Here is a 21120-nt window from a genome sequence, read left to right as displayed (position 1 = left end):
CCTCAGTGGGCGCCTCCTGCCCTGCACCCTCTCTAAGGTGCCCTCTGCCACTGACCGCCCTTTGCTTCCTTTCCCCGTTGCACCAGCACCAGCTCACACAACCAGCATAACCACCTGTCACCCGGGCCCGCACACGGTGGGGCTCTGTAGATAGGGGCTCCCCTCCTACGTCATCCCAGTCTGCAGACAGCGGACAGCGCACAGCCAGGATTGAAGACTGCCGCGTCTCCCATCTCACCTGCGTGGGGCTGGCCCCACCCCTCCCCACCCACGTGGCACTCAGTGAACAGTGGCTGCACGTATGAACGCACAAATGAATGTCATATGTTAAGTGCCTGCACATGTCCGGGGTGAAGGGGTGAGCCTGAATGAAGCTGTGCACCTCCCGCGCCCCCGGGGACTGCTGGTCCCTGAACGGTGGTGGCAGGACTGGCAGGAGGTCCAGCAGTGTGCCACCTGGGAGGCAGCAAGGGGCAGGCCGATGTGGCCACCGGCCTGGCTGGACAAGGGAGTTTCATTATCTTCGGGGAGGGCGAGGGAAGGTGTCTGGCTGGGAGGACACAAGCTCCCCTGCCCGGGCAGGGTTTGTCAGGGGATGCACACTGGGGCCCTCTGTGTTCCCTGCCCGGCACCCCCTGCAGACTCTGATCCCTGACCATCCTGAGGTCAAGGCCACTTCCCCAGAACTGCAAGGCCCATGGCTGCATTCAGGAGCTCCTGTTCTCCCCAGGGCAGTGGGGATGGTTCCAGCCTCCTGGGTCAGCCCCAGGTCCGCCACCCCCTTCCCTGGGCTCACACCTCCCATGGGCAGCCACGTGGTGGATGCTGCAACGCCTCCGTCTTCACGGTTGGGACGGGCACCCAGGAAGAGGTGGGAATGCATCCTACCTGCACAGCCCAACCCTCCCCCGAGATGAGGGTATCCTGAGCCCCTGCCCTGGGGCTCCACAAGAGGACAGCCCTGCTCCTGCCCTGCAGGGCTGCGCGACCTGGGAGAGCAGGCCGCCACCTCGGACCTGGAGGTGGGCACCAGGCATGCCTTGGAGGCGCAGGGTGGGGCTTGTCACAGTCAGGCATCCAGGAGGCGCTCACCTGGGCCTCTGAGCCAGGCTGTAGCACTAGGGACCTGGTCAACAGCAGAAGTAACATTTATGGGGCGTCAACTGCATATCTGGCTTGTGTGAGGGCTTGACTGGCCGGGTGTAGGAGGGGCTGAGCCCTGAAGGGGGAGTGGATCCCTGAGCGGGGAGGCGATCTGATGGGGCCTGCAGAGCCTCCCAGTGTCACAGTCCAGACACCTCCCAGACTCTCTTAGAAGCAAGCACACCCACTCTCTCATCCACTGCAGGGGGTCTCAGACCCTCCACTCCCACCTTACAGCCCATCTGGACCCCAGGCGGGGAGCCCCTCAGGGGCAGAATTGAAAATGCGAAGCTGGGGAGAGAGTTTGAGAAAGAAACTTGCAGTGGAAGAATAGGATGGGTGGAGCCTAGGGCTCCAGGGGAGGGCCCACGCTCTCTGTGACCTCGCCCAAGAGACAGACCGCCGCCCCATCAGCCGGACTCCCCCTGTGTACAGAGGGGCTGCATCCTGGTGGGGGGTGGGGGGAGGCGAAGGTACTGCTCTCAGACAAACCCCAGTTCAAATCCTTCACCAGGAGATGCCTGGGACCTGGATTCCCCACCGAGGAGAGAGGGCAGAGGGGCTGGGGCCGGTAAGCCTGCGGCCTCTGGTCCATATTCAAGGACAGCTGTTGTGATTCCAGCAAGACGGTGGGGGTGGGGGTGCTGGGTGCCATGCGGGGAGACACCTGTTGGTCCTCTGGCTCGCACCCGCCTCCATGCAAGCATGTTGTCTGAGGGAGGTGACAGGTTCCCCATGGTGGTGCCGGATCCGGCCACTTACCTCCCCAAGGCAGGGTGGGAGCGGTGGCCTTGCCACAGCCCAGGGGCCAAGCCAGAACCCAGACAAGGCCTGAAAGAAACCAGGGCAAGCAGGGAGACTGAGGCTAGTGCCCAGCGCCAGTGTCCTGCCCCAAGGCCAGGCCGGGGCTGCGGCCAACTGGCAGGCAGGACAGGAGCCCGGGGCTGAGGCTGCGGGTGGAGAGTGGGCAACGGATGGTCACACCCAGCTGCCGGCCCTCAAGAGTGTTTCAGCTTTTTTTTTTTTTTTTTTTTTTGATGGGGAGTAATTAGGTTTATTGATTTATTTATTTTAATGGAGGTTCGAGGGATTGAACCCAGGACTTCGTGCATGCTAAGCACGCATTCCACCACTGAGCTACACCCTCCCCGCCAAGAGCATTTTTAAAAATCAACTTTATTCTTACAGAACTAAACATGCTTTTACCACACAACCTAGCAATCATGCTCCTTCATATTTACCCAAAGAAGTTGAAAATTTTGTCCAGACAAAACTTGCACATGGGTGTATAGCAGCTGTATTCCTAATTCCCAGAACTTGGAAGCAACCGAGATGCTCTTCAAAGGTGAATAGATAAATGAACTGTGGTGGAATATTATTCAGCTACAAGGAAATGTGCTCACAAGCCATGAAAAGACACAGAGGAGCCTTACATGCACTTTACTAAGTGAAAGAAGGCAGTCTGAAAAGGCTACCAACTGTGGGATTCCAGTTAAACGACAGTCTGGAAAAGACGAGCAGATTAGGGGAACAGATTAGGGGCTGCCGGGGGCTAGCAGGGAGGGAGGGATGAACCGGCAGAGCCCAGGGGACCTTTAGGGCAGTGAAGCTGCTCTCTGTGACGCTGTAACAATGGATACGGGTCCAGACCTACGGCATGTGCAACACCGGAGTGAGCCCTGGTGTCGCTGTGGACTCTGGGTGGTGGCGATGAGCCAGTGCAGGGTCGTGGCTTGTAACAAACCTCCCACCTGGTGGGGGATGTGGGTAACGGGGGAGGCTGCGCCTGTGCTGGGGCAGGGGGTATGTGGGAAGCCGCAGCGCCTCCTCATTTTGCTGTGAAACTAACACTGCTGTAGTAAATGAAGTTAATTAGGGGGAGGGTGTAGCTCAGTGGTAGAGTGTGTGCGCAGCAGGCACGAGGTCCTGGGTCCATCAGAGGTCCCTGGTACCTCCATCAGAATTAAATAAGTAAGCCCAATTACCTTCCCCCCCAAAAAAAACAAAAAAATTTTAAATAAAGTTAATTAATTTTAAAAAACAACTTTATTGGGGTTTAATTTGTATTAAACAAAATTCACGTTTTCTAAGTGTAAGCTGAGTTTTGCCAAGCAAGCACTCAGCTGTAGTCGCCACTGCTGCAGCCAGCGGACAGGGCTCTCCGCCGGCCCAGAAGGACTCTGCTGCCGGTGTGTCCGCTCCAACCCTGGGCCCAGGCAGCCTCTGACTGCCTCTGGCTGCTGTGGGCCAGGCGTGCCTTCCTGGGCTCCTGGCGGCGGAGCAGGACTGCGGCCCTCTCCATCTGCTGTGCGGCTGCCCTCAGCCGGCAGGATGCCTGATGCTCACGGCGTCCTGGCGCTCAGAGGTCTGCTCCTCCTGACGGGTGCCGGTGCCGGTGCCGGTGCCGTGGGCGGCCGCAGACTGACGACGGCTGGGCAGGGATGGAGCCAGAGCTGTGAGCACCTCGGGTCCCTGGCTTGTGCGGCAACTGTGAGTGCACCTTTAGGAAACCTAGCGCTTTTGTTCACTACTAACATCGTCCAGTCAGAGCCCCTGCCACGTCCGCTGACCAGAGACGTGAGCACCTGCTGGGGTGACCCTGGCCCAGCCACCATTATAAAGCCAAATTTGCAGATGAAGTCCTGGCTCAGAGAGATTGGGTCACTGGCCCGAGGTGGCCCAGCTCTCAGGGGGCAGCATCAGGATTCAAGCCTGGCTGAGGTGAAGGGAGTTAGGCTGACTCTGGCCAGTTTGAGGGCCAGCCCAGCTGCAGGGAGGGTCTGGCACTGCTCCCACGTCTGCCCTCCTCAGGGGTCACATGTGCACCAGCCACACGACAAGAACATACCGAACACAAGCACACAAGCCAAGGGGAGAGCGCATACAGGCACACGTGTGCACATGCGGTCCCCGCACACCAGGTGCGCCCACACGCACCACGTCCGCTCCCTCAGGCAGTGCCCGCACGGACGGCCCGCAGCGCCAGACATCGCTCACAAAGGGCCCAGCCGGAAGGCATCCACAAGCTCCGGGGCCTGGCTGGAACTCGGGGGTGCCTGGCTGACCACTACTCCCCTGAGAGCCAGGGCCTGCCAGCAGTGGCCGGTAGGGGTTTCACCAGGGCTGCTGGCCTGGAGCCCGGCTCCTCCCCACTGAGCCCAGAGCACTCCCTGGGGTTCACTCGGGTGACCTTGGGGCAGAGCTCCTGTGCAGAGCTGAGGATGGGGAGCTTGAGGGGGGTCAGGGTGAGGGGCTGGGGGCCAGTCGGGGCAGGGGAGCACAGGGTGGGGGACTTGTGGAGGGAAAAGAGGAGGGCTGGGGGACAGGGGATGCAGGGGGCAGGGTGTGGGGTGCCCACAGCCCTCAGAGGCCAGCTCTTTTCTGCATGAGTGAGGCCACAGTGTTGCTGTGCAGAGAACAAACACGGAAAACCACAATGCCCGGCTCCTCCCCTGCCCTTGACAGCGCCCCCTGGGCCCGGCCCCACAGGACACCCCTAGCCTGCCCTGCGACCCAGGGAGGCCCACCCACCTGCCTGCTCTCCTCTGGAGAGGGTGGTGCGGGGAGGAGGGGGCGGTGCTGGGCAGGGGCCCCCAGACCCACGGGGCCACTTCGAACCTCACTTCTGGATTTCCCTCTCCTGAGCTCTGATGGGGACAAGCCTGTGCTCATTATCCCCAATTTGCAGACAAGGAAACTGAGGCCAGAACGGTCAGCCTGCAGTGAGCCAGGGTGAGAGGCAGGAGGCCACACCCCAGGCCGAGGAGCCCTGCCGCCCTCCTCTGCCCTAGAGTGGCGACCAGACCAGTGAACGCGCCCCCTCCTGCCCACCCCACGCGCCCCCACTGCCCTGCCCCTCATGTCCATGTCTGAGCCTGGATTCTCCTTGTTAACTGGCTGCTCCGGCCAGAGGCACAGGGTAATTACAGGGAAACAACCCCATCTCTATGAGGGCTCAGACCCGACCCGTTTTGCCACTTTCTGTGCGATGGCAGAACCCGTCGGGTGGCTTTGGGCACTCTCTGCCTCCTTTCTGCTCTTGGTCGGGGAATCGAAAACCTGTCAAGCGGGTTTGGCCAAAATTATGTCTTGTTCCAAAGCAAGTTCACAGGGCTGGCTTCTATCTCTCAGGCGGGAGCCTTCCGGATCCAGCGGAGGTCCCCGGAGGTCGATGAGGACCAGGGGCCACGTGAGTACCTGGGGGACCGCTGGCCGGGCCAGCAGCTGCAGCAGTCAGGGTGGAGGGGAGGGTGGGAGCTGGGGTCCTCGTGGGGGTGCTCGCAGCGCAGGTGGAGGCAGGAGGCACAGCCCCTGTTCGCTGGGTAGGAGGCGGGGCTGGCGGCGGGGCTGGCACAGGGGCACAGCCACCTGCTCTGGGGCATCTGGTCCAGGGGGCCGAGTGGGGGCTTCTTGGGCTGAGGGGCTTGTACAGAGCTGAGGCTGAGTCTGGCACAGCTGTGCCAGGAAGTCCCCATGGTCTAGGGAGGGTCTGGGGGCACCAGGAAGGGGCTGGTGGCCAGACACTTCATCCTGCCCCCCTGCCTAGATCCTCACGGGGCAAAGGGGGTGCAGCCATGGGAGGGAGGGGTTGTACGTAGTGCAGCTGGCCACAGCTCAGTGCTGAGCCCCATGGAACACTCAGCTGCCCTCGACTCGGTGTCCCTGGGGAGGCAGTGACAGATGGCTCCTGGGAGACCCGGGTCCTGCTCAGCCTTCCCCCTACCCTGCCAGGCCTCAGGGAGGTAGCCAGTGAAGGCCCGGAGGGCACAGGGCAGGGGTGGGGGCCCGGCCCATCCCTAAGGAGTCAGGTTGCAGGGACCGCTGTTACTTGAGCCACCAAGCGACACCTCAGCCTGTGGAACTGAGCGAGCGCGCACCCGCCTTGTTCCTCTGTGCATGTGTGCATGCACACAGGCGTGTACAGCTTTCCCCGCGCCCCTGCTGAGCTATGTGTGCGTCGGGGGAGGTGGCTGAGGGTGGCAGCCCCGTGCGCGGCGTCTCTGTGGGGATGTGCACTCGCGTGTGTTAGGATGGTGTTAGGATACCGTTGTGTCTGCATGGGTGAGTGTGGGCGTCACACGTGTGTGCACATGCGTCATGAGTCAACATGATAGAAATCGTCCTGGCAGTCCCTCTCTGGATGGGACCTGCCACCTAAACTGACCCAGGAAGTCACTAGGAGACCGCACCGTGGACAGGTGCCGTCACTCTGAGCCTCAGATCCCTCATCTGTAACATGGGGGCTGCCGTGGCCACTTGGAGAGGGAGGTGTGCCAGTGCTGTTGGAGCCTGAGCCTCTGCCCTGACCTTGGGGTGCAGGGCGTTCCTATCCTCCTGCGAAGGGCCTCTGTGGCAATGGGACTTGGACTTGTCCAAGAGGAGGGTCTCTGGAGCGCAGCACTGCTAGCCTCCTAGGGGATGCCTGTGAGGGAGGTGCTGGGGGGGCAGCAGGCGGGGGCTGCAGGGTCTGCATCTGAAGTTGGCTGCCACTCGCCGGGCTCAGAGCTGAGTGCGTGTTGCCTGGACACGCCTTGCCTAGACCTGTGTCACTAGAACATAGGTCACCTGGACGCACGTTGCTCAGTAGGAGGCTCACGACAACCTGATACAAGGAGACAGTACTCCTTAGCTGAGGAGACTGGCTCAGAGGGGTAGGGCACTTGTCCAAGACAAGCTGAGGGTGAAGGCAGGACGGGACCCTCCGCCCAGGCTGACCCTGTGCCCAGTGTGAGTGGCAGACGGGCAGAGTCATTGGCATGGCTGACCCACCTGCCCTTCCCTCCCACCTGCTCCTTCCAGGGGTCTCAGCCCCAGTAGAGACCTTCCAGCCTGGGCATAGAGAGAAAAGGCCAGAGTACCCCTGGGCCGATCTGGGGGCCCAAAGGAGCAGAGCTCAGGCCTCTGCCCGCCCCCCACCCCAGCAGGTGACTCAGGCCACCTTCTCCTGTGTGCAGGCCCCCCAGGTCCAGAGGCAGCAGCCCAGACCCCCACCCTCATCCCAGCAACACTACAGCCTCCCCCTGGCCCTGGTGTCCGTGCCTGGAAGCGCCCAGCCCTGGGGGAGAGTCCACCTGCCTTGAAACCCCTGAGCCCCCAGCCCCTCAACGCAGCCCCAGCACACCCGGCAAACACAGAGCAGGTCTGCAGGGGAGCTGGCCCGCTGACCCCCAGCAGGAGGCCGTATGCACTTTCACAGCCTGGGTTCTTCCCACCCACGGCCACCACGTTCCTCCCCGAAGCACGAGAGCTTGCAGGCTCTGCCTCAGGTGGGGATCTGGCTCCCTCCGTCTCCCACCGCTTCCTGGGACCCTCCGCACACTCCAAGGGTGGAGGCTGGGACTGGAGGCTGCCCCAGGAGACTGATTCTGTCCACTCTGCCTCAGCCAAATGCACTTCTGTCACCTGCCCGCCCAGGGAAGTCACACCATCCCCATGGCACCGTTCCCGAGAGGCTAGATGGCCCTGGTCCTCCCAGCAGGATGCATTCATTCCAGCTCTGTCCCCAGCCACCAGCACATCTGCTCAGTGTGCAGAGGCCTGAAAGGAACAGCCAGGCGGGGCCTTTGGGCGGTTTAGGACAGAGAGAGGAGCATAGGGCATGGGGGACAGAGGAGGGTGTTCTGGGCCCCACCAACCCCCCCAAACCCTCAGTGGTATCCTCAGGGATGAGGCCGGCCTCCCTCAGGCCCCTCTCGGGCGCTGGCCCAGCCCGTGGCCCTGGGCAGGCACAGGCCCTGGCGGGGAAGGGCTGCCTGTCAGGCGGGTCTGGGTGGAATTTCAGGAGCAGCTGCTCAGCCCTGCCCTGGCCACCCTCCCCCGGCCTGCCAGGGGCCTCAAGCATGGAGGCCCTGCTCCCAGCCTTACCTCCCAGGAGCCCTGGTGCAAGATGAAGACCAGCAGGGCGGCGCAGCAGGGCAGCCGGGGAGCATGTCCCTGGCCCTCACCGGGCGGGGGTGCAGCAGCCTCCATCTTGGAGTCAGCTCAAACCCCAACTCACTCCCACTTCCCACTGGACGGCCGAGGAGCGCGAGTTGATCTCTGGGCCTCAATTTCCCCAGCTGGAAAGTGGACTCCGTGCAGTGTGGTCGGAGTCAGAAGGGCTCCGGAGGCAGGGCCGGGATTATCACGTCCACCCCGTTGGAGCCCTGGTCGCCCCCAGCCTCCAGAATTCAGCATCCTGTCCCCTAACCTCCAAGGGCATCCCTCATTAGGTGAGCTCTGGCCCCCCAGCCTTGCGATGGAGACCCTCCCAAGCTTCCCTCATTCCCAGAGCCCTCACCACACCCCTGCCCTGACATGGGGCTGGCAAGCAGGCACCCCCATCCCCCAGCCATCGCACAGGAGTGCCCTGGAGGCCAGGCGGGTCTAAAATGAGTTTGAGGAGCCCCACCTTCCTTCCTCCAGCACACCCGTTGGCCCTGCTCAGCCGGGCCCCACGGCCACCGCGGGACACAGGACTGTGCTCTGTCCTCCAGCTGGGCCCAGCCTCGCATCTGAAAGTTGAAGCTTCTCCAGTGCTCTGACACCTGACCCGGGGTTCAAAGGCCAGGCTGAGAGCCGGCCTCCACTGTCAAGTCTCCCCTCGGGCAGCTCCAGAGCCTTGCTCCCTGGCCCCTGGCTCCACTTGGGGCTGCTCCCTTCAGTTAGAGATGCCCCCCGGCCTACCCCTCAGGGCGCCCACCAACCGTACATCCGAGAGCCCAGAGTGGTTGTGCTCCACGCGTGAATCCTGCAGGCAGTTGGCTTTTGGTTCTGACTCCCCCTGTGCAGTGTCACCCACGGGCAGTGTCATCGTTCCACCGCAGGATGTGCGCCAGGAGACACTTAAGGGTGTCCAGCTAGGGGGCTGTTGCTGCGAGCCCTCCTGTGCCGGTCTTCAGGGCAAACTTTGAAATGCAACTGAGACCACACTCTGTCTCCTGTGTGCCTTGGGGAGGACTCTGGCATGGCCAGGGACAGTGGGACCACAAAGAGCTTTGAGCAGAGGTTTCCAGGGCTTGTGCAGAGTGCATCCTGGGGGGCAAGGTGGAGGCAGGGAGGCCATTGCAGTGGCCCAGGCCACCATCCAGTGGTGGCTTGGCCCTGGCCAGACACAGTGAAGGAGGGAAGGGTGAGATTCTGGGCTTACGTAGAAGGCAGTTGCTGCTGACCGATCAGCATGGGGTTCCAGGAGCCCAGCTGCTCATTTGCAGGGTCCAGCACATCCCAGAGCTCCTTGGGTGGCAAACAAGGGGGGACCAGGGGGCCGCCTCACCCTGTCCTGGAAGTGAGACCCAAAGGGGAAGACAATGGGCCTTGGACCCATGGGGGCCAGGGTGGGACCCTCTCTGTTCTTTGTGGGACTTGGGAGCTAAACTGACACCCAGAGCACGGGTCCCCTTCCTCGTACAGCAGGGCTGGGGTAGGGGCAGGCAGTCCCTGGGGTGGGCATGGGACAGGGGAGTGGGGCTGGTACAGCCTCAAGAAATGCAGGCCGGTGTCAGAATCAACATCCACAGTCACTCAGATGCGAGACGGGCACAGGGAGAAGGCGCCAGGGGCCTCAGCACCCAACACACATGCAGCGCACATGCACCATGTGCAGGGCACGTGCACTCGGGGGAAAGGGCAGTTCAGATGGGCCAGAGCGCGCCGCGGTCACACAGCAGGCAAGATTTGTCCAGCTCCCAGCCTGGGCTCTCAACCCTGCACCCCTGAGTTTTAGCAAAAACCTCATGGAAGTGGAACAGACAGGAAAAAGGGCCCAGGCCACGAGGGGTGGCTGGGTGGGCTTCCGCCAGCGCAGAGCCCACGGTCACCAGCTCATGGAGGGGAAGCACCTGGCCGGCCCCACAGGGTCATCACGCTGCTGCGGGCACCCATGCCCCACTGAGTGGTTTCTGCTGGGCGACGTGCTGTGGCCGGCAGACCCGCCGGCTGTGTGTAGGCCTGGTCATCCAGTCCGCAGCCCCATCGACATGCAGCACATCCTGCTGTGGCCGGGCACCAAGCTGGAGCTGGGGCTTTAGGCGTCTGCCTTGTGGTGAGGACTGGATTAGGGGTTGAGATTCAGTGAGAATGTCCCACCCCTCTACGTGCCTCCTCAGGTGTGGACATGACCCAGTGGGGTGGCAGGGGGTGGCCCACAGGACGGGACAGCACTCACCTGCTCTCTGGGCAGTGGCCCCTGCACTCACAGGCCCTTCCCGAGCCCATGTGACCATCTCCCCTCTTCCTGCTCCACAGGCTGGAAGCAGAGGGGCAGTAGAGGCTGAGCGGCCGTCCCTGAAGCTTGAGCACAGAGGGGCCCGGGCCAGGGCTGTGGGGAGCCATGGAGAGCTTCACGGAGTCACTAAACAGGCTGAAAGACATCCACGAGAATGAGGTCATGGGTGAGCGCCGTGGGGGCACGGCCAGCCCGCACCCGGACAGTGGCTCCCAGACAGCAGGCTGAGGCTCAGACCTGGCCGGGGGCTCCTGCACCTTGCCTCCAATTCTTTCTGGCCAAACCTGGGGACCTTGCCTTCCAGGCCCGGGGGGGAGTCCTGGCCCAGAGCCCAGAGCTGCAAAGTGGCCAGGCGCCCGGCCTCAGACCAGCACCCCCGGGTGTGGCCCTGGAGGGGTGGTCCCCGAACAGTCAGCTCGCGTCAGGGCAAAACTAAGCCAGCCCAGCTGCAGAGAGCTGAGAAGCTCGGGCCAAGACGGGCCTTACCGCGGGGTGTGGGCCTCCGCGTCCCCCAGAAGGGAAGTGGCCCACTCGCAGAAGCGGGCTCTCATGGCTCTGGAGGCCTGTCTGGAGTGTTCCGGGGGGTTAAGTTGCAATCCCTCTGCTTCCCTGCAGGACACCCAGGCTGAGGTCTGCCCCGTCCTGCACGTCTGTCCAATCCCCCACCAGCAACAGGGCTGCAGCCACCCCAGCCCCCTCGCGCCAGTGCCGCAGCCAGAATTTTCTGGGAGCTCTCAAACACACCCCTGAAGGCCCAAAGGACCTGGGTCACCTCCCCAGAGACCCAGAGGGGTGGAGCCTGCTTGGGCTAGCCTAGGGCCACAGCAGACACAGTGAGGTGGGAAGGAAGGGGTCTGCTGGGGTCTCCCCAAGGGCCCATTTTATTTCAACCCTGGAGGCACCCCCCAGAAACACCCCTCTCAGGACCTGGCCAGGTAACTGGTCACTGCCAGCATCAGGGTTCCTCCCAGTCTCCAGACAGACACCAGAGCCAGAGACCCCAGGGAGGGCAGCATGGCTGGGCCTGACCCCCTGGCCCTTTCCTTGGTCCTCCAGGCCTGCAGAACAAGCTTCTGGAGCTGAACTCAGAGAGGTGCCGGTGAGTGAGGACGGGGCCCTGGCCCAGAGGGAACCAGGGGAGAAGGGAGATGGGGAGACAACCCAGCACTCACTGCCCCTCACAGCCCCAGGGCGCCAGCACAGCGAACATCCCGATGCAGAAGGGGAAACCGAGGTTCGGGGCAGGGGTGGTGGAGAGTCACTGGTCCAAGGTTGTGCCTCTAGTAGCTGGTGGAGGCGGGACTGGAACCTCCAAACCCACCAGAGTGAGCAGGGGCCCTCCGGGGGCTGGGGGAGCCTCGTCCACACAGGGAACCTCCAGTACCAATAATTATCACTAGGAACGTTCCTCAAGCGTCCTGGAGACCCGCAGGGCATGGTCCATCTCATGTCCCTGTTTCACAGACGAGGCTGCAGTCGTTTTTTAGCTCTGCAAGTGTCACATGGATGAGACAGAGTCCCCAAGGTGCCCCCGAATTCCGTGCTGGGTTAAGCATTGCCCTTGTAAGGCCTCACTTCTCAAGGAGGTCCTGCACTGGGGCCCAACCCAGGACCGACGCCTGTGGCGGTGGGAGAGGCTGGAGGGGCAAGGGCAGCATGGGGCTCCCCAGGCAGAGCAGAACCCCGTCCTCGGGTCGTCCCCCCACAGGGACGCCCAGAGGGTGGAGGAGCTCTGCGCCAAGAACCATCAGCTCAGGGAGCAGCAGAAGGCCCTGAAGGAGAACCTGCGGGTGCTGGAGAACAGGTCGGGCCGGGGCAGCCAACGGCCTTGCTCATGGGGGTTGCGGGGGCTGGAGGGACAACGAGGACAGGGAGAAGTCACTCTGAGGAGGGAGCCTGAGTTTGAGAGGCTCTGGGGGGAGCTACTCCAGGCAGGCTCCGCCGCGGGACTTCTCAGATTGAGCCAATTGCACTTTTAAGGTTCCTTCCCAAACTCAAGAGCATGTGGCATGCTTAGCCCGCGGGGTAGGGGATGGGGCAGGGCTTCCAAGGACCAGCGCCTGGGGAAGGCAGGGCATGTCCTGGGAGCAGGGCGGTGAGGGTCCCAGCCCCTCTGTGGGCCTCAGTCTCCCTCCTCCTAACAGCCTCTTGCCCACTCGCCCCTGCAGGCTGCGGGCTGGCCTGTGCGACCGCTGCATGGTCACCCAGGAGCTGGCCAGGAAGAAGCAGCAGGAGTTCGAGAACTCCCTCCTCCAGAACCTGCAGCACGTCTTCCTCCTCAGTGAGCCCCGCCCCTGGGCGTCCTCTCCTGCAGGGGCCAGTGACCCCCAGGGCCTGCTCAGCTAGACAGGGGTCTCCAGGAAAGGGGAGGAGGCGATCCTAGCCCGCGCGTCAGGAGGACATCCCCACCCCAACTCACAGACAAACGGTGCCAAGCCCCCCGCTGGCCCCACGTGCCCTCTGCTCATCAGTCACCCAAGCCAGGGCATCCCTGCTTCTCAGGGCCTCAGCTCCCCACTTCCTGTGATGAGGAGGGTCCCACAGAGCCCTGAGGTCCCACCGGTCCTGCCAATGAGGACGAGCCCCTTTCCCTTGGTAGGGAGGCTCCCAGAGACAAGGGGTTCCCTGTCACTTTCCACACCCTTCAGGCTGGTTCTGTTTACTTAACATCCAACCACGCACCCACTCAGGCAGCAAGCATCTATGGGGCACCTGCTGTATGCCAGGCCCTGAGCCCAGTGCTGGAGTCACAGCTGAGGATAGGAAAGGAGGGGGCCCCAGGTGCAGTGAGGACCCCCCCACCCTGCTTACCCTCCCGCAGTCCTTCCTAATCAGTGCCTCCCCACAGCCAATGAGCTGACCCGGCTGCAGGAGGAAAACGACACCTTGAAGGAGGAGGTGAAGCAGCTGCGGGGTCCAGGGTGAGTGGGGGGCCAGGGCCTGACACCCTCAGTCTCCAACACCCCACTCACAGCAGGCACCCGGCATGTCCACGGGGCACTGGGCACGCAGCACGACGGGAGGGGGCAGAGCCCCTGCAGGACCTGCGCCCAGGGCTGGGGAGGAGACCCCCACAGGCCATCACCCCGAGCGGACTTGGGACCTCTCTAGTGCACAGGGACAGTGCCCGAGTAAATGGACACCCTAGAGACAGAGCTGGGTGCCCAGCTCCCACGGCAGCCCTGTCACTTGGGCTGCACTGGGACATCAGGACATCGGCCCCTCTTGGCCGCACAGTGGGGGCCAATGACCGTGCTCTTTCCTGGTCCCCTGGGTCTCCCGCTCCAGCCGCTTGGCCCCCAGAGGGCGCCCTGGCCTCTCTGATCATCTATGGGGGCACCGCCCTCCCTCACCTGCTCCATCTTTGCCTTCCCTCTGGAGACAGGCCCAAGCCCCTGTTCAGGGAGGGCACCTCAGACCCCCCATCCCCCCTGCTGCTCCCCTCCCTGGGCGCCGGGAAGGCTGTCGCTGAGAAGCCACTGGGAAGCCACGAGGAGACAGAGGACGACCACGCAGGTGCGGGTCCACAGGAAGAGGGTGCTACGGGGGACGGGGGAGGCCAGGAGGCTGGGCACCCCAGGACCAAGGAGCCCTCTGGCAGGGGTTGAGCTGGCCCCTCTGAGCACCTCCCTGGTGTCCTGCTCTCTGCTTCTCCCCTCACAGAAAGGCCGGTAGGGTACAGGGAGTCTCCAGTGGCCAAAATCTCTCCAGGTGCCAACCTGCCAGAGCCGCGGGCCCCGGACATGGTGAGGGTGAGGGACCCTGAGCCCACTCCTCCCCTCTGGGCACCCTGCTGTGTACCAGGCCCCACGTACCACCCCACGTGGCATGTGCCTCCTCCATGTAAGGCAGGGACCCCTGAGCTCCATTTGACGTGGGTGGAGGCGAGGCTCAGAGCGGGTGGGTGACTTGCCCAAGGTCACACAGAGAGCAAGGGCAGAGGGCAGCAGCCAGCCCCACCCAGGCTGACCTGTCCACCCTGTGCAGAGCCCCCAGCGCATCTCCAACCAGCTGCACGGGACCATCGCCGTGGTGCGGCCGGGATCCCGGGCCTGCTCCGTTGACCAGGGCTCCACCAACGGGACACCCCCACTGCCACTGACCAGGAGCAGCCCACCCAGCCCACCCTGCGGGCACAGCCTCTCCCTGGACAGGTGAGGCCCCGCCCACCACCACCACCACCACCAGGGGCGGCCTCAGCTGCTTAGTCTCCAACACTGGTCCCACCTTTCGGGAAGGGGCCGGCAGCCCAGGGAGTCCCTCCAGTCGTCCCTCCAGGAGCCTCCACTCTTCCTCAGCTTGGCTTTCCTAGGGAGCCTGCCCAGAGCAAAGTTCCCACATAGACATCCCCGAATGGCCAGTGAGGGGTGGGGGGACGTCGGGGGAGGAGATGGGGATTTACCCCGGGAATCACTCTCAGAAGGGCCCACACAAGGCCTTTTGTTGTGGTCTGAGACCCTTCTCAGTGTCTGAGAGGAGAGTGTGTGTGGGCTGGTGGCAGGTGCACAGGTAGGCAGGTGCTCCAGGTGACTGGGTGGGCAGCTGATGCCCAGAAGGGGGAGAGGCTCCGAGTCCAGGTCCCTCCTCAGAGCTCCAGGCCCCAGCTCAGCTCTGGCCAGGCCCACGATAGCCAGGAGCCCAGGACCCCACCCCTCCCCACGACCTGTATGTGACTAGGGCCACTCACCTCGCCTCCCTGGGCCCTGGTCTTCCCCGCCCGATGAGGGCTGACTGTGGCCCCTGGGCCTCTCCTCTCCGCAGCTTCCTACAAGCCCCTCGGCCCTCCGCCCAGACCCGTGAGTCCTTGCAGGGCCCCCTCCAGGCTGACCGCCTCTGCCTCCTGAGCCGCCGCCTGTCCCTGCACCTCCGGAGCCCCAACAGCAGCCCCCGGGCTCCCACCACAGCCCCCCGTGGCCCCCTGCCCCCGGGCCTGAAGGCTGGGGAGGCGGAGGCCTGGGAGGAGCCTGCAGGCCTGCTGGGCCTGCCCGGCACCCTGGTGGGCATGCGAGACCCGCGGCTGGAGGGCGCACTGCGCCTGCTCCTCGCCCAGCAGCTGCGGGCACGGGGGAGCCCCAGCGGTGCCAGGCGGAGGGGCCCGCCCATGCCGGGGGAGACGCCACCCTCCCCGCCAGCAGGCTCTGACTCCGAGGGTCCTGAGGGTGAGACGGCTGGGGCAGCCCTGCCCAGAGGGCAGCACCCGCAGACCACAGGCCCGGGCAGCCCTGGGGACAAGGAGGTCACAGCCACACAGGACCATGTCCCAGACACGCCCCTGGACCTCTCAGAGAGGGGCCGGGGCCGGGACGGCGCCCTTCAGCCTGCCAGCCAGCCAGGCTCACTCAGCCCCACAACTGCCCACACTCCCAGTCCGGAGCCACCCCAGGGAGCAGAGCCACCTGCCCAGCCTGGAGCCCAGGGACTCAGCAACGGCACCAAGGGGCCCAGAAAGCCAGAGGAGGCGCCCCCGACTTCCAAGGTGAGGGACCAAGCCCATTCCGGGCCTCCACATGCCCCACCTCAGAGCATCCAGACTCCCTCCAGCCTCCATCCAGGCCACTCCCTTTCCTCCGCGCAGCAAACCAGTTCCCAATGAGTGAGCCTGGCTGCCTGCGTTACATGAGACAGGAGGTGGCTGATCCTCTGGCTTCAGCCCCAGTCAGGGTCCTGCGGGTTGTGCCCGAGGCTGGGTTGGAGGGGAGGGCAATTGCCTCAAGGGAATTCAAGCCACTTAAAAAAACGTCCTTCTCCCCAGGACCCCCCACATCCTCTCCCAGAGCAGCCCCCAGGCCTGCCCTCTCCAAATGGAACGGGAAATGAGGCCAGAGGGAGGCCAAAACTGCTCTCCTGCCCTCAAAGGTCTGATGGAGACAGCCACCCAGGTAAGGAGGAGTACCAGGGTCTTGAGAACTCAGGAAGTGGTACCACAGAGGGGAGGGGGGTGCCATGGTCAGTGTCAGCTCAGCCTCCTGGGCCTGACCAACCAAACCCTGGGTCCAGGGCTTGGTGTCTCCCACATACAGAGAATTGAGGCCCAGGGTGGGCATGTCTCTGACCACAAGCACTGGAGAGGCAGCATCCTAGCAATTAGGGATCCAGGGTGGGTAGTGAGTTCCCCGTCACCCAGCGACCAAGTCAGCTGGTGGGATCTTCATCATGGTGCTGAAGACACTAGGCCTGGGTTTGAGCCTGGGCAGGCTACTCCATCCCTCTGGGCCTCAGTCTCCTCTTCGGCAGAGTCGTTGCCACTCGTCCCAGGCAGGCAGGCAGGCTGGAGAGGCCTGTGCTTCCCCTAGACTTTCAGGCCACCAGCCTGGCCTGACCCACGCCCTGTGTCCTGCAGAGCTCAGCAGAGCCGAGGTACAGCGGATGGAGAGGGACCAGCTGGATGAGCCAAACACCTCGGACAGTGAGGTGGGTACTCAGCCCCACACTGGGGCGGGGCTGTGGCAACAGGGCTGCCCCAGGCTTGGGGGGAGGGTCCTTCCCCTGACCACGCCCCCACCCCCCTCAGGAGGGCCTGAGCTCCGAGGCAGGGGCCACATTGAGCACACCAGGGAACAGGTGCTTCTGTGCCAAGGAGCATGCGTGTGGCCTGCAGCAGAAGAGGAAGCGGGCCTTGGACTCAGACCCGGACCCAGACCCGTGGAGAAAAGGTACCCAGGGCCAGAAGCAGGCTGTGGGCCAGTGCAGCATCGGTGCCCCCAGCCCACCTTTCTGGCCACTTGGAGCCCAGAAGCCAGCCCTGCAGCCTCTCCCAGGGCAGCCCAGGAGAAGGACCAGGGTCAGGCCAGGGAGAACCCTGACTGCACTCCCTCCTCCCTGGGCTGGCCCCTTCTACCCTAGCCTGTTTCCCTCCAGAAGCAGAGCGATACCAGGGCTTGGTGTGCGATCTCAGCGGGATAAAGCTCAGGACAGCCGTTGTCATCACGGGGGAAAAGCAGCCACCAGGCCTGGCGGTCCCGAACCCCTGCCCCCCTCAGGCCCAGTTTGGGCATGCGCAGGGGCTCCTGGACCCTCCTGTCCACTTTCAAAACAAAGTAGCAGCAGAGGGTGCAGCCCTCTGGGTGTGGGCGCGTTTGTTCCCTCCAGGGGGCTGGGGGCTGCTCACGTTTACCCAGGGTGGTGCCTGGGGGCTCCTGCCAGGCCAGCAGGAGCCAGGGGCCCCGGACCAGGATATCGGGATGCCCTTCCACTTCCTACTCTGGCCACAACGGTAGCTCCGGCCGGGCCTCCAGGCACCCGTGAGAGCCTCTGGACGCCTGAGTTAATACTGGGTGCTACCCTAGTGCTTGTCCAATAGGCCCGCGACGCAGGCTGGGCTGTGGCCGCCACAATGCGCCATTGTTGCCAGGAAGGTGATCGCAGCCTGTGTTTGCGGGCAAGCAGTGGAGGAGGCCAGCACACGTGTGATCTCATGGCACTTCCTGGGGGACACTGAGGAAAGCTGACCTGGTGGGCAGCTGGTGTCCGCCCCACCCTCCACTCTGAGTCAAGTCCGCCGGGGCAGGGGCTCCCAGCAGGCACCCGCATGCCCCAACACCCACAGTGCTGATCAGTGAGAACAGGGCCCAGCTTGTGCCAGGCAGGAAGCCACACGGCTCAGCGCCAGGGGCAGTACCCTGGCATCTTGTAGGGGTTCGAGGCAGCGTCCAGTCATTACTGCCTTTGGTCCTGATGCCCCTGCCCAGGGATGAATTATCACTGTTCCACAGTTGGGGATACTGAGGCTCAGAGGTGAGGTAACTTGCCCAAGGTCCTGAAGCTGGGCAAGATGGAATCCTGACCCATCTGACCCGGAGCCAGAGCTAGTTCTTCATCAGAGACAGGCCTGAGGCCCAGCATCTCAGCGGGTCCCACCTGTGAGGGTCTCAAGGACCAGATAGCCTTTCTTGTGGCCCCAGAGGGCAGGCCTGTGGAGGCACCCAGCCCGTGTCTCAGGGATTCTGAGCATGTTTCCCCATGAGCTTGGTTGATTCAGAATGTCCCAGAACCTCTGCAAGGCAGCAAGGGAGGCCCCAGGGCCAGACCAATTCCAGGCTCACACACCTGGGAGAGGGTCCACCCTCCCATCAAATTTCCAGGGTGTGCCCTCCAATCAGGCCACCCTGCTGCAGGGTCCATTGCTCTCAGGAACAAGCTGACTGCCAGCGTGGGCTCTTGAGTTCCCAGAAACTTCCCACGAGGGCCTGGGTGAGAGCCCGGTGTTGCTGCAGAGGAGGACACACAAGGGCCCCTCGTGCCTCCTGCCTAACCTCGGTCCACTTCCCATAGCCTCCAAGAAGCCGTCCTGAGGAAGAAGGAACCTAGGGGAGCCAGGAGCCCGAGGGATCCCGAGGACGGCAGCCTCTCACCCAGCAACAGCAGCTGGGAAGAGATCCAGGGGCACCACAGCCTGCCCAGGTGGGCTCCCCACCCACTGCCCGTGGCCAGGACAGCTCACACCACCAGCCCAGCAGTGGGGGAGTAGACTGAGTCCTGTCTCACGTCCAAAAGGGTTGGGAAGCCCAAAGCGGGTGGCCTTCGGCTGGTCTTTCAAAGCTCTCCGTCTCCACCCATCTCATAAATGGCCCTGCTGCCCACCCTTACCACAGCATCTGCTCACTTGGTCAGTGCTGGGGGAGCGGAGCCCAGACGGCTCAGGCTCCAGCCACACCCCCGCCCCTGCTGCACACAGGCAGCCCTTCCCAGGCAGCTCCCTACTCCTCCGGCCAACACACACTCCGCTGGCTTCCCGGACCCCCAGGGCCCTGCGTGCCTGGCCGCCCATCCCTGGCAGGCATGGAGCTCTGAGGGGTAGTCTCGGGCGCCCCCTCATGGAGTCCCACAGGCAGGCGCTGGACAGTGAGGGTGCAGGGCCTTCTGCAGAGAGGGGTCGCAGAGAGCCAGAATAAAGCGTCAAGAAGGAGGGCGTGTGCAGCTGGCAGGGTCGGGGGTCCGCCAGGTCTCTGCTTTCCTGGGCAGGTGACTCAAGAGGCTCTTAAGTGCGTCCAAAGGTGGGGAGGTCACTCCCATTCTGAGGGGCAGGGCCCAAACCAGTCGCATTTGCAGACCATTACAGGGACCAGAGCACACTCGGGGAGGGCTGCAGGGAATGGAACCCAGAACACGCAGCAGCCTCCACGGAGAGCCCCCTCCTCCCTAACAGCTCTGAGCCCCTGGCCCCACACCTGCCCCTGACTTGTCAGCCCTGCATGACCACAGCGCAGCTTCCACCCTTGGCACTTGGGGATATTCTGCTTTAGGAGGGTGGGTCTCAGAGCACCTCAGTGGGAGGAGCTTAAACAGGTTCCTGGATACACTCCAGACTCACTGAATCAGGATCCTCGGGTGGGCCTGGGAATCCGCGTTTTAAGAAGCTTCCAGGGGCAATTTCCCTGTGGGTGAAGTTTGAGAACTGCCCTTCCGAGGCAAAGGCAGGACACCGGGCAGTAGCTGGGCAAACTGGGGGTGCAGGCCTGACAAACAGAGCCACTGCTCCCCGCCTCACTCCCTGTGGCCCGTCTGCCTGCTGGCCCAAGAGGTCAGAGAGACTAAATTCCCAAGAGGGAAATCCAGGGGGAGGGGGGTATGCAAAGTTCCAATTGTTAAAGGTTGCTCTGATTTTTCTGAAATAAAATAAAACGAAACCTGGGTGCTCCATTCACGTCCGACATGTAGGCCAGGTTTGGCTCGTGGGCACCCAGGGTGGTGAAGAAGCCAAGTCTCCAAGTGCCTGGCGAGAGGGCACAGAACCTGGAAGAGGACCACATCCCTCCCCCCTGTCCCTGCAGCACCCCCAACACAGCACCAGCTGGCAGCGGAAGAGTCTGCACAGCCTGGCTCCCTTGTCATGCAGCAGACAGCATGGTTTGAGGGCTGAGGGGCACAAACAGGTGACACCCCTCCATTGCTCCATCGTCCCTTTTATCAACTTAACTACTAGCCACCCGTGTGTGAGCCCCCAGCCACCGGCCGGGTCCTCTCACTCGTAGCAGCTGGCCAGCAGGGCCAGCCCCTGGAGCCCTCGTCAATGATGGTGATGCCACCCGGACACTCTGCCTCCCTTCCCTGCTGCACGTCCATGCCAGCCTCCTCCAGGCAGGCAGGAGCTCCGCAGGCCAGGGCTGTGCCTGCCCCACCCTACCTGCACCCCCAGCACCTGCACAGATGAGACAAACGTGTGTGCCATGTGTGGTTCCATGCAGAGCTGCGGGAGCGAACCACAGGGCAAGTGCCAGGCCTCCAGCCGCACCACAGACCCGGCGCTGGGGTTGTCCTGGCCGAGGCAGCTCGGTCCTGACAATACCCTGAGGTCGCGAGCACTGTCCCCACTTGAAGGGAGAAGTAAACCTGCCGGCAGAGCGCTGGACAGAGCAGGCCAGTGGCACAGAGGTGGCTGCAGGACCCTGCCCACAAAACACAGGTGGGCTCCTGGGGGCTCCAGAAGGCAGCACGTGAGCGTGAAGTTGGTCCTGGATACAGAAGACAGACGAACTGAGGCCTGGCAACCCGCAGACTCAAGGTCGTTTGCTGCTTTGGGAAGAGCAGGACCGTACCTGGGGCTGAAGGCCCAGCACCGGCCCCACCTGCCTGTGGCAGGTGCCTTCTCCCTTCAGATCCGCGGTCTCCTCTTCAATGAGAGAGGTCAGGTGGCACGGCGGCCATTCCCAGGAGCCCGGGGGTTCCCTCTTCAAGGGACCGCCCAGGCGGCGGAGGGCACAGCTCCAGCCCCCGCACCCCAGCTCCCCCGCAAAGACACACACCCGCATAGAGGAAGTGCGCTGGAGCCTGAA

General features: G+C 63.4%; 1 protein-coding gene across 2 annotated transcripts; it reads left to right on the top strand.

The window, feature by feature from the left end:
- Positions 1–5176: 5176 nt before the first annotated feature.
- On the top strand, positions 5177–20048 carry RBBP8NL (RBBP8 N-terminal like). 2 transcript variants are annotated; one of them, XM_045516230.2, is made up of 14 exons: positions 5177–5332; positions 10369–10514; positions 11405–11447; positions 12057–12152; positions 12517–12629; positions 13197–13269; positions 13734–13864; positions 14012–14094; positions 14336–14502; positions 15110–15824; positions 16101–16227; positions 16689–16759; positions 16860–17001; positions 18620–20048. In XM_045516230.2, exons 2-14 carry the CDS (start codon positions 10454–10456, stop codon positions 18637–18639), a joined length of 1842 nt encoding a protein of 613 aa, XP_045372186.2. In that variant the 5' UTR covers positions 5177–5332; positions 10369–10453; the 3' UTR covers positions 18640–20048. The 2 variants fall into 2 exon arrangements, with proteins under 2 accessions (XP_045372186.2, XP_045372185.2); XM_045516229.2 differs by having other exon boundaries at positions 14012–14100.
- The last annotated feature ends 1072 nt before the right edge of the window (positions 20049–21120 follow it).

This window comes from Camelus bactrianus, chromosome 19 (assembly GCF_048773025.1).
Source record: "Camelus bactrianus isolate YW-2024 breed Bactrian camel chromosome 19, ASM4877302v1, whole genome shotgun sequence".
Taxonomy (NCBI): domain Eukaryota; kingdom Metazoa; phylum Chordata; class Mammalia; order Artiodactyla; family Camelidae; genus Camelus; species Camelus bactrianus.
Note: the sequence above shows the minus strand (reverse complement) of the source record. Positions and strands in the feature narration are given on the sequence as shown.

What these genes read in the sequence shown, in the direction of transcription:
- RBBP8NL (XM_045516229.2), top strand. Translation starts at nt 10,454, where the DNA reads ATGGAGAGCTTCACGGAGTCACTAAACAGGCTGAAAGACATCCACGAG. An exon ending in GCAGCACGTCTTCCTCCTCA is followed by an intron (nt 12,630 to 13,196) that starts GTGAGCCCCGCC and finishes GCCTCCCCACAG; the next exon opens with CCAATGAGCTGACCCGGCTG. An exon ending in AAGCAGCTGCGGGGTCCAGG is followed by an intron (nt 13,270 to 13,733) that starts GTGAGTGGGGGG and finishes CTCTGGAGACAG; the next exon opens with GCCCAAGCCCCTGTTCAGGG.